Source organism: Aspergillus brasiliensis (assembly GCF_001889945.1).
Source record: "Aspergillus brasiliensis CBS 101740 unplaced genomic scaffold ASPBRscaffold_1, whole genome shotgun sequence".
In the NCBI taxonomy this organism is placed as follows: domain Eukaryota; kingdom Fungi; phylum Ascomycota; class Eurotiomycetes; order Eurotiales; family Aspergillaceae; genus Aspergillus; species Aspergillus brasiliensis.
The window spans coordinates 1,637,851-1,649,924 of record NW_027137442.1 but is presented as its reverse complement, the minus strand read 5'-3'; the positions used below and the strand labels follow the sequence as shown (position 1 = coordinate 1,649,924).

Below are 12,074 nucleotides of genomic sequence, written 5' to 3'. Positions count from 1 at the left end.
ACTCGGACTGGTTGCGCCGGACCATGCTAATCTCTAGACCCTGCTATCTAGTTATCACTGTCACTAGATTCATCAGCCATGGATCTGAGACGGCACAAGTTCAATCCCACCCCTCCTTCGGGGACCATCCATTGGACCTCCTCTTTCTCGATTCGGGGAATGCAGAGCTGAATCGTGAATGGCACTATGCCATCTCTCACTGCTCATTGGCAGTCGGCTACTAATCCACCAATTTAGGGTGTGATCATATCCCGTGCAATAGTATCTGGCTTCAGGTCTGGTGGATAAATCCTGGAAATCCTGGCACTGACAAGTCAAGAGTCAGAAAACGAAAATAAAAAAACAAAAATTAAAATAAAAGAAAGGGAAAAAAAATATAAAATCAAAATTGTAGAGGGAAAACGGGCCGACAGTATGCCGCATGCGGTATGCGTCCAGCTGCTGGGAACATGGACTAGACACAATAGCCCCAAGATAACTCCGGTGTTCGATGTAGGTCCACGCTTCGGGAAATATAGTTCTTCTGCATCTTTGTGAGATGTCGTCATCCACAAAGATTCAAAAGACGCAGGTGCCCATTCACCGCAGCTGGTTCACGGCAATGCCAATCCGGAGGTGAAGTGTGAACGCCTGTCAGGTCCTCCCTCTTCGCCCCTCACCTCATCTCTCTGAAATCATTCGTTGGGCCATGAACTTCCCTGTGGTATAGCAAATTTTGGCAATTATTCTTTGTTTCCCTTTTGCGTCAGTCTGTACCTGACCCTCACACCAACCCTTGCCACTCGTATCCTCTCCCTCCACCTCTTGTTGGTTAGGAATAACCTCACCTGGGTATCTGCTTCTCGTCTCTCACCACCCCTCCTCCTCCTACTCCTCCTCCTCCTTCCTCACGCCTTCTTATTTGGAATACCCCGAATCAGCATGTCATCCTCAACAGTGCAGACCGTTGTGTCGGTACCACAGCCTGCCAAATGTGCATCTGGCCCACCCAGTCCAGGTGAGGCAACATTGGCAGAGCAGACCATAGTCAATGGGCTCTCAGAGAAGCTGGAGGCATCGCACTATCATGCAGGCAATGACCCCTGGGACCTTGAAGCCCAAGAACAGAAAGTCAAGAAGCTATCACGGATTCGGTATGGCTTGCTGAACATCTACCGTCGTCTGTTCACCCTGGTCTTCCTCGCCAATATTGGCGTGTTCGTGGCCATCATGGTCACAGACCGGAAATTGATAGCCCTGGTGAATGCTACCGCGGGTAACCTAATGGCATGTGGTTTGGCACGACAGCCGTTGGTGGTGAACTCCATCTTCATTTCCGTTTGCTCAATACCGAGAACAGCTCCGATGTGGTTGCGTCTGTTGGCCGCTAAGGCTTATCATTATGGCGGCGTGCACAGCGGATGTGGAGTAGCCGCTTTCGTCTGGTATGTGGGATTTGTAGGGGTGATGTCTCGGGAATACTGGACCGGCGCGTCGGTCTTATCCCTTGCGCCCGTTATCCTGGAATATGTTATTCTGGTCCTGTTGCTGGCGATCATCATTGTTGCCCACCCAAAGTTCCGGTTCAAGAGACATGACTATTTCGAGCTGACCCACCGGTTCTCCGGATGGCTGGTCGTGGCACTCTTCGTGATACTGCTCATGATTTTCGCCAATCAGGCCAGAGAAGCGTACCACGAATCCCTGGGCCGGTTCCTGGTCACCCTGCCTGCCTTCTGGTTTCTGATGGTAACGGTCGTGGCTATCATCCATCCCTGGGTATTTCTCCGCAAAGTCCCCGTCCGCGCCGAATACCTCTCCTCGCATGCGGTGCGTCTCCACTTCACGCACACCACCACGGCTTTCGGCAAGGGGATTCAGTTATCACGACACCCACTGCGAGACTGGCATGGCTTCGCCACGTTCCCAGACCCAGAAGGTAAAAGCTTCTCTGCGTTGGTCTCTAAAGCAGGGGACTGGACGACAGCCTGCATCCAAGACCCACCCACGCACCTCTGGAAGCGAGGAGTCTTGATCAACGGCTTCGCATACGCGATGCGGGTCTTCAAGCGAGTGGTAGTGGTGACTACAGGATCTGGTATTGGCCCGTGCCTCTCCTTCCTTGGGGATGCGAACCGGCCAGAACTCCGAGTACTCTGGCAGACGCGGGCACCGCTCAAGACCTACGGCCAGGACATCCTCAACCTAGTATCCGAGATGGATCCGAACCCGGTGGTCATCGACACCAACCAGTCCGGACGAATCGACATGGTCCCGATCGTTCGACAGCTGGTGAGGGATTTCGATGCTGAGGCCGTATGCGTGATTAGCAATCCGTTCGTGACGAAGAAAGTGGTATACGAACTGGAGTCTCATGGGATCCATGCATACGGACCCATCTTCGATTCATGATCTCATGATGTGCATATCTTTCATCTATCTATCTGTTTGTCTCTTTCCATGTTCATGTTTATGTGACTTGTTTTTGTTTCGATGAAAATATCCCGGAGTTATTGTGGAGTTCAAGGAAGATGAAGGGGGGAGATGAAGAAGACGCGGAAGGACAAGAACAGGATCCGGAGCAAAAGGTTAAGGAGTTCCCTGCGGCAGGCACATGGTATTTATTTATGAGGAAGGGCGTTTCACACGGTCGAAAAGGATGGCAAGAAAGAAAGAGTGAGGGAAATGTGAATGATAATAATCTTGTTCAAGTGCACATAACACAGAGATGAAAGAGTAGGTAGTTGGTTAGTTAGTATTAGGGGGAACACTGCAATATAAGACAGCGAGAAGGGGAAGAAGCGCTGGACTTGAGTGCACACACAAAACTCAGCTTCACAACTTGGGTAGTAGCAGCAGTAGTAGGTAGCACTCGAGGGACCCCATCCCACTACTTAAATAAAGGAGAGGGGGAAAAACAGTTCAGATTCCTTAAGTAGTTACCTAGTACCAACAACTAGTCTAAAACATCCATCCCAGTTCAACTCCAAGCACCAAACCAAAGTACTTACTCCGTACTACACTACGGACATGCAGATTACCGATCTGATCTGCAGGGGGGGATTTTAATAGATAGATGAGTTGAAAGCAAAAAGGACCGAGACAGGGCCACCTTGTGTAGCATGAGCCATTACTAGTTAGTGAGTGAGTGAGTGATTGATTGACCGGAGGGTAGACTAGAGAAAACAAACCTGGGTACTTGCATGAGATTGGGGCAAACCTGAAAATATTGAATACTAACTAGTCTAGTGGGTGGTGGATGGATGGATGGGTGGGTGCAGCAGCAGCAGCAGCAGATGTTGGTGTGACATACACCCTTTACGAGGCTGAAAGAAGGCGAGAGAACTGGCCAGTTCAAACCAAGGTAATGGAAGCAAGCAAGCAAGGTGGTGTTGAGGATTTATTGATGTGAATTGAAAAAATAAGCTGTAACTACCCGAATGTGTGTCACACAAGGCTTTACCTGGCTTGGGTTGGGGGATTTGCTAACTAGTAACTATGGGGGTTGCTAAAGGGCGATCACTCATTCCGGGGTTACTTACTAGTTACTACTTACTAGGAATCTGATGGTTTACGACAGGAGTCTGAGACGGGGCTGGTGAGGCTTTGTCTCGGAGGGATTTTGTGGTTTTTATTTTTCTTTATTGATTTATTGATTCAATTCTATTAATCAGGTATAATGGTAACGATCTGGAAACCCTCATTAAAAAAAAAAAAAAAAAAAAAACAGGAAGAACAGAAGAAATAGCCAGGTGTGACATATTGTAGCGACTATGGGTATCATGCAGACTGAAATATTCCCCACTCCGTGATAAGAACAAAGAGAATTCTAAAACACAAACTTTTCTGTTTTCCCCCTTTTTTATTTAATTCCATGCCATTGATATTAGAAAGCTTATTAAGTATGGCAAGCCAATTTGTTTCGAGTGACTGTTGAGAGCAACTGAGATGAATCCGAATCTCTGTGACTTTGAAAAATCGTCCAATTCGTTATGAGTTCGTAACGTCGTAAGCGGCGTAGCTTGGATTGGACATCCGTAGAGTCCAGGTTTGTTGAAAAAGTAAAAGAAAATGATAGGTGAAGGAAAGTAGACGATCAGGTGGAGAGCATTACGCGTGTCTCGAGTTTCGAGAATCAACAGACGGCGCTCGAGTGCTGGCGCCAGACATCATTGGTTCAGCAATCAGATCGTCGGTTGTCAGGCGAGACCGACCCCGGATGGAAGAGTGAGTGGAGTCACTGTCCAGTCGAAGGGACTCCATGCGGTCCAATTCCTCATACTCTGGCAGGTGAATGGGGGATCCGTGATAGTCCTCCATGATGCTGTCGCCATCCAGCATGGTGTATCCCGGCGGGCTGGCAGGCACATCTTCGTACACTGGAGGCATCTCTTCATCCCAGCTGATACCGAGACCGCTGCGCTCCGTGACATGAAGGTGGAACTGCATACGCAACACGCGCGCCGCTCCAGTAGGGGTGATGAGCTTGGGGTTCCGGTTCGGGCAGAACTCCTCAGCCACAATCAATTCGATGACCAGATTGTGCCTCGCTTCCAAGCCACCGGGGGTTTCGAGATCGCAAACGGGGTTGCAAGAAGGGTTAATGTTCGCCTCGAACTGCATGCTGATTTCGCCGCCAGCGGTATCGAAGTCAGTCTTCCATCCTTCTTTCTCTTCGTTGTGGCCGATGATGCGCGTCTCTTGGTGCAGAACTCCCTTGCCCTCGCCTCCAATCTTGTGTGCATGCTTGGTGCAAGCGGTCGACACGATCTTTTGGTGTTCTTCGATGCGCCACATCATCTTACGCAGGCGCCAGCGAGTCTGTGTTTCTTCACCCTTGTCCACGATTCCGCTCAGAGTCATCTGCACCGGGAAGGTCCCAATCGGGTGCACAACAGAGGGAAGAACGATGCGGCCGGTGAGGTTGGTAGGGGGAAAGATGCGGATGGAGGACTTGTCGTTTCCGGGGAGGATGGCGCGCTTGATATGCACGGGCATCTTGTAGGTGTACTCCTCGCCGTTGATGTTGTGAGCACGCGCAGAAAGGAAATACTCGACCTGACCGAGCGAACCGTTGCAGGAGGCGGGCAGATGACCGGGAAACAGGTAGCTGAAGGGGAATTCATGATCGCCGTTCTTGAGGTGGATGGGCTCCGTCAGGAAGTTCCAGTGGGTCAGTTCTTCCGTGCGCGATGCGCAATTGGCGCAGTCCCTGGATACAGGCTTCTTCGTAGTCAGTCTGCTCATGAGGCGCATATCGAAAGTGTCCAGGGTAACCATGCCAGCCAAGTCGGAGATGGTGATCTTCAGACGCCCCGAAAACAGCGCGCCAGTGGAGTTCGCGGGGGATCCGTAGCACACAAGCGGCGGGGATTCGACGATGACGTCTAGTTTTGCATGAGCACTGGCAATCTCCTCTTGTCCGGCACGCTCCTTGGAACGGGAGGACCGGCCATGGCTGCGTCGCTTGTCCTTGCTGTGATCACGGTGGGGGTGAATGAGGTGCTCAACGGCGAAAGATAGACGGCGCTCAGGTGAGCGGGCTCTCTCCGCACCATGAGTGGACGGCTTCTTGGAGACCATAGCATTCGGTGGGATCTCATTCACAGACGACGAGGACGAGGAGTTGGAATGGGAGACGGAAGAATGGTGAGAGTGGTGGGAATGGTGAGAAAGGGAGGGGCGAACAAAGCTGGAGAGTAGACGGCCAGGCATGGTGTCAAAAGGTCAAGTGGAGAACACTTTCGTTTTGTGACAACCGTGCCGGGCTAAAGAATATGGGAACTTGTGAGAGCCGATTTGTGAGCCCCTACTTGAGTTGCAGAGAGAAAATGTTCCGGTGGGGGTGGTTTCTGTGGAAGGATAGGGATAGTTCGAAGACTAGAGTCTGTATGTATATGCCGCAGAGCAATAACTTTCACAAGTGGTTGTTTAGGAAGTGCTTCGATATTGGTAGAGTTGCGATGTTTGGTAGACGACCAGGTACATAATCCAGTTGCGCTGTGGTAATGTTGACACTCGTCTAGGTGTTGCTGTCAAGATGATGGAGTATCCGAGCACCGGTACGTTGGGGATACAATGGGTAGTGTGGCAGTATAGTTGTAGTCACCACTGAGTTTCAGATGCTATGGGATGGTGAAGGGAAGATGAGGTAAATTGAGTAGGACAGAACCAGAAGAAAGTAAGAAAGAAGAGCAGAAGTGGGAGAGCAGCTGCCTTTGAATGAACGCAACAAGCTTTCCTATTTTTTTAGTACCAGGATATATTCTTCCCCGAGGAGGGAAAAAAAAAAAAAGGACTATACTGAAAATCGAATTTTCTGCTCCTGAATTTTTTTTCCTTTTCCAAATTCGCCCTTTTTTAGTATGGTTGCTTCTAGGACGTTCCCACCGCATGTAACAAGGTGCCATTCATTCCCTGGTCTGGCCACCTTCAGGGCTCCATCCCATCGGGCGGACGATGGAGACGGGGTGGGGCGCGGCAGAAAAAGCGTCATCGTGGGCCTTACCATACGCTTTCCGTACGTGACAATACGGCTGTCTCCGGCGGAAAGCGCCTGCGTTTGAGAAGCACTCGGTTCCTGCTGGGCTGCTTGGCGGAAGGATTTCCCTGAGGAGAAAAGTGTGAGCCATACATGAGAATGGGTTGACAGGCTATACATCAACCATTGTGGTCGATGTGTGGCTTACACAGGATCTTACGTGATATACTTAGACAGTTGTTGTCGTATGGGAGAATTACATTCAACGGGACATTCTAGATCTGGAGACTCATAGTCAGTGGCTAATCTGTCCCCACGGTGGAATAACAGTAGATGCCATAGACTCAAATTCTAGAATCTTCAAGGACTCGTCAGCCTATCGAAATTTGGGGCTGTTCATTCACAGTGTATCATGACAGCTATCCGCTGTCTGACCCCATCCCCGGATCTGTGATTCGCAACCACTCGATCAATGATCTATGTATGGCAATAGTCAAGGCGACAGACAGTCTGTCTTGTCCTCGGCTAAATCCTACGCAGGATCAGCGCAATATGCGCGCTTTACCAACAGGATTGATTCTTTTCTCTTCGAATGTTTACGCATGTGATATAGTCAGGCCTCATGCATACTGCTTCTGAAGTACGGAGTGGACGTGCTACCATCTGCATGAAAAGTGTTTTGCAAAGCTGCAACACAATCGTACTAATCTAACATATTGCATCACTTGAGCACTTCGCTGGCCACAAAGCATGGTGATTAGCTCTCCCATGTACCTCCGTTGGAGGCCGTGCGCAATGACTCACTCCTACCCCATAGAAATGGACTTAGTCTGGCTGTCCCTGGGGCCGGAACGAATGTCCATCCCCTGGCTGTCGATCTTTCGCTCGCAAATGTTTGCGTGACCTAGACGCGTATTCGCAGAAAGTCGGTGATGGCTTGACGCAATATCTACTAGCGATTATTCAGAATGAACTCGTGGCTCTAATGATCGGTCTTCGAGATCATGCCAAAATGCTCAGTGATGTTGTCATGCCCTTTTTGTTGGTGATCCGAACCAAGGATGACGGGGCTGACTAAGGTTCTAGACAACATGCCTCTCCAGGTCAGGCCACAGTGTGATTGGGCCGTTGTATACTTGGGGCCCAGGGCCTGCCACGACAACCATAGTAGTTGTAAGTATTGACAGCCTTAGTAGAGAGTCAATTTCTTTGATGTGTGCCTGATGAGCAATCGAGGAAGCGACCCCAAAAGAGGCATCACAAAGGTCAGTCACTCAGTCATAGGGGTCCCGGCACCGTATATCCGTCCAAGGCGGCCCTCGGAACCTGAGCCCGTAATGACACCTGACAAAAAGGGCGTTTTATTTGCTCGTTCAGGAAGGTCAGCTGCCGTCATTAAACCATCACGTGGCGTCATTCAGTGCAGAGAGAGCCCGAAAAGCTGAACAGTCTCAAGGCGGTCTGGCGCAAGTCTTGCCCGTACGAGCGGTGACCGGCACTGTGACGCGGGTATACGTTACCATACCGCAACACGTTGCGACGCTAATGGGAGATCCTCTGGATCCGTGATGCCACTTGCACTTTTTGAGCCAACGAGGCGCAGAATTTACAGACGGAGGAAGACGCTAGCCCCATCAGAACCAGATGTTTTGCGTACGGAATGGGAACCTTTTTGAGAAAAAAAGAAAGAAAAATTTTCCTTTGCAGAGTTTTTATTCCATTCCAGCGCCTCTTAAGTCTTCTGAGGTTACAGCTCGGCCAGGTTCCACATCCCGACAAGGCCAAAGGGGGAAAGAAAATAGAAAAAAATGTCAAGGGCAAATCCGGCTTAATCTTTATTGGGACTTGTGCCTTTTTGTCACCCGCGCGGTACAGCGGTACCCTGTTTCGATGAGACTTGGTCGAGTGGCTGTTCGAGGGCTTGGGGCTCAGGCACTGAGGATCTGAATGACGAAGCTGGCTGTAGGCTCTCCTCATTATTGCCAATTTTGGCCAAGTCTCAAGCATGGTTGTGACGGCGCTAACATGGGACCCTTTCACACAGGGAGGAAGATTCCGTTGTCGCTCACTGCAAGGCGATAGGTTCGCACTTTTCCCCGCACTGGTGAAAAAATTCCGTTCTATGCGGGGCATCACATCATCCGGCTACAGTTGCCGGTCGGTCGGTGTAGGTGAAGGCTAAGGAAGTTAGTAGGTCATAGGTCATCGTAAAGGATAGCATGAGGGTTGCGTGAGAAACAATTGCAATTGGGAAATAATAATAATAATATCCAAGGCGTAGTAAGTTAGTAACATATGATATTCACTACTAACTAACCAACCTCGATGTTCTAGACTACAGCAACGTGCGCTGTTACTTGGCCAGGGACAGTCCTGTCGCTCTGACGAATGGCTACCCATCGCCGCCATACCAATTACCTAACAGTTTCACCACCACCCATTGAGCTGCCAGGACGACAGCATGCGCAATGGTGAATGATCGGTCTGACCTCTGACGATCCAGGTACCTTGGCCGACTTTTCGCCCTGATATCCTGTCGGCTTGACCGTCCCGGTTCACTGAGAGTTTCGGCACTTCTTGTCGCTGACGGCCACGGATGGCCGATTCGATCACGCCACAACTTCGGATGCTACTACTTACGTATATTGTATATAACGTTTTAGCCTCAGTGTTACCCGCCAAGCCTCATCTTCAAAGTATTGGTCGGCACATGCTAACTATATGATCGCTGGCATTCATACGATTATATGGGGGTGCTAACCAAATTAATATCGACCGTAACAGGCTAAAATGTAAATCGGAAAGTGCCGCCTCCAGCTGATGCTTCTGAATACTTCTATATCCAGTAACCTTGGGGGAAGGCCAATGCAGGTGCATGCACTAGATCTAGGTCCATTGCGCCATTCCGCTCAGTTCAGGCAGTGAAGACTGCACCCGGTGACCATTCTTCACTCGAATACCCCATCCTGCCGAGCATTGAGTCTCTCACCATCGAGACTAGTCTTTGCTCCATACTACGAATATGTTTGATATATAGCGACATTGCAAATCAACTCCGACAGCCTGAGTATGACGACATTCCTCATAGGTGCTAGTTAGTAGGTTTTTCTTCGCCAATTACCCAGTCTCAGCAAGCAAGAGATATCTGCATGAGGGATTTCTAGTTTCTACTACCGCCTGAGCACGCACTGCGTTATTAACCACCATCTTTCCATGGACTAGTGCCTTGTCGGCTTGATGAAACCCCCTCTCAGCTTAAAGTGCAGAAGCTTGGACCCATTCAATGCAGCTGCAAAACAGGTAGTAGTAGCAGCGAATAGTCATATTAATGATGCCAACTACGAATGCTATAGCGTTTTCTCTTGCGTTTGACCGTCTCGCCCTTTCCATTGGGTCTTTCCGCGGAAACCCCTCCCAAAGGTGGATTGTCCCGTTTTTTATTCGAACGGGGCTTGCCCACCGGCCCGGGTCTCTTTTCACGGTTAGCTTTAGCGGACTCCATAGCGATGACTCTTCACCATGGCACTAGCGCCTCAGAATTTTCTCCCCTTTCTCCTCCAAGGTCTTTGGACGAGCTAAATCACTCACTACATGAGGATTTAGCCCCGAATTACACCATTCTGCTCATGGACTTCGGCGACTGCCGTTGTCCCCCAATTTCCTTGCCCGGTAAGGTCCTCGACGGAAGTCAGATCGGTCCGTGGGTACACCACTCACAGTCTTTGGTTGACGCCGTACCTGCCGTCCGCCCAGCTTGATGCTATCCACTTTCTACCGCTATTGCTACACAAAACAATATATTGCATGACTAACAGTAGCCCAATGGTTTCGGATATCGTCGCTCAAGTTACTGGCGCTTTTTGCCGAGACCGGCTGAGAGAATTGTCCCAATATCTGTGTTCACGTTTCGTGGCAGATTCACGGTTTCTTATAGCCTTGCAATCAAATAGACAGGCTCTTGAACCCCGCGGATATCAAGTTCGGCACGTCGATCCCGCCATGGTATCCTACTGGTCGCCCAAACATGATTGCATTGTAACATTATGCTCGGCGGTATATACTTGGCTGATTTTGACAATCAATCCTCAATCCACAGCTATTAATCGCGGCATGCTGCGCAGTGCTTGCCATGTGAATCGACACTGGCAGGAGGTTTTCAGCCCTACAATACCGGCTAGCAGCACCCGAGAACGGATATAGGAAAGTTCACGAGCTTCGTAGCCAGAACCTCCTATTTGGAGTTTACTCCGGGCCGAACTGCACAGGATGTGGGTTTCTTGCCAAGTTAAGCAATTTTGCTTGTTCCACGTGCCAGTGTAGTTAATCTTAGAAGTTCCAGAAGTAATAGCTAACTAGAGATAACGGTAGGCTGACTCTACTTTCGAAACTCCCTCATGACCCGGAGGTGTCTAACGGCGTGTCTTTCACCATTTTAGATACCTATCCCGAGAGTTTAGTCACCGAACCTGGATCTTGCCACCTACTAATGACCTTAAAACAACCCAGAAAACAGAGAACTAAATTACTACCATGTGACGACGTCTCTATCCAATCTAGTCCCCGCTACCGCCGACTCTACCCGCGAGAGAAACACTAGAAACTGACAAGGAATCACTAGAATCCATGATCAATATATATTAATTCCATGGAATTCCTCATTATTGGCTATACTTGGTACTAGTGACATTGGCTGTCTTTTGGGTCCGGAGAACCGCGGGGACTCCGTACTTTGCTCGGTACCGGGTTACAGGCTTTGGATGCCGTCGAGCCGAGACAATGTCTCTTTTCTCAAATGCCACCCTAGCGATACTTGTGGCCATTCCTTGATTTGTATGCTGACATGGAAATTGTAAGCAGTTTCGGGCTATGAGCTACTAACTAGTTATAGGACCTATGGTGATAGCCTATCCTACGTCGCAAGGTTGGCTGGATCCGCGGGAGAATCGCAAATGCAGGTGCTCTGGGGCGTTCATGTGATTGGTGGGGATCATGATCTCCTTTTTGAATGTCGACTTTGTACATTCAGTAGTTAACTCTAGCTAACTTGTTAGTTAGTGCGTATAGCTTACTAATTATACCAAGCGGAACAGGAAGGTGGCAATTGGATGAATGTTGCAGGATAGGTATGTTACTGCTGAAAATGGTTGTGAAGGCATTTGCCAGGTTACTATTTGAGTTAGCTTTTGGCCGGTTGAATGGGATTTTGATGTCACTGATGTCTGAACGCAATGCTGGTAGTGTAACACGCAATAGCTGCACTGATGGGCGGTACAATCTTTCATTGAACTTGCTCTGGAGGGACTCCTCGATGCCTTAGAACATCTGGTGAGGCTCTAATTGCTTTTCTACTAATGATTATATCGGATTGTCCGGTTTGTATACTAATTGTAGAGAACTACTCAATGCTACTAATGACCAATGTTACTACTAACTAGCTTATTGGTTACCAGTCTCCGCTGTCCGCAAATATATATATACTAGTAATAGAATCACTGTTTCCTGTAGCCTTACTATTCCAAATCACCAGCACTATCGCTTATTCTTGGCCGATAGGACTGGGATTTGCAAATCTAAAGGTCACATAGGATACTTAGAATCTCCTAACTATAAGATG

General features: G+C 49.2%; 4 protein-coding genes across 4 annotated transcripts; 3 read left to right on the top strand and 1 right to left on the bottom strand.

Annotated features, from left to right (window-relative positions):
• Window positions 1-921: 921 nt before the first annotated feature.
• Window positions 922-2,391, top strand: ASPBRDRAFT_190669 (integral membrane protein TmpA; the record flags this gene model as incomplete). Its single annotated transcript, XM_067620269.1, has 1 exon — window positions 922-2,391. The coding sequence occupies one exon, from the start codon at window positions 922-924 to the stop codon at window positions 2,389-2,391; it is 1,470 nt and encodes a 489-aa protein (XP_067484607.1).
• Window positions 2,392-4,089: 1,698 nt separating this feature from the next.
• ASPBRDRAFT_112675 (alpha-arrestin) lies at window positions 4,090-5,694 on the bottom strand (the record flags this gene model as incomplete). The annotated part of the gene is made up of 1 exon (XM_067616680.1): window positions 4,090-5,694. One exon carries the CDS (start codon window positions 5,692-5,694, stop codon window positions 4,090-4,092), a length of 1,605 nt encoding a protein of 534 aa, XP_067484606.1.
• Window positions 5,695-8,088: 2,394 nt separating this feature from the next.
• Window positions 8,089-8,712, top strand: ASPBRDRAFT_36585 (uncharacterized protein). Its single transcript, XM_067623533.1, has 2 exons — window positions 8,089-8,422; window positions 8,505-8,712. Exon 1 carries the CDS (start codon window positions 8,121-8,123, stop codon window positions 8,352-8,354), a length of 234 nt encoding a protein of 77 aa, XP_067484605.1. The 5' UTR covers window positions 8,089-8,120; the 3' UTR covers window positions 8,355-8,422; window positions 8,505-8,712.
• A 1,538-nt stretch (window positions 8,713-10,250) lies between these two features.
• On the top strand, window positions 10,251-10,938 carry ASPBRDRAFT_36583 (uncharacterized protein). Its single transcript, XM_067623532.1, has 2 exons — window positions 10,251-10,824; window positions 10,897-10,938. The coding sequence occupies exon 1, from the start codon at window positions 10,283-10,285 to the stop codon at window positions 10,658-10,660; it is 378 nt and encodes a 125-aa protein (XP_067484604.1). The 5' UTR covers window positions 10,251-10,282; the 3' UTR covers window positions 10,661-10,824; window positions 10,897-10,938.
• The last annotated feature ends 1,136 nt before the right edge of the window (window positions 10,939-12,074 follow it).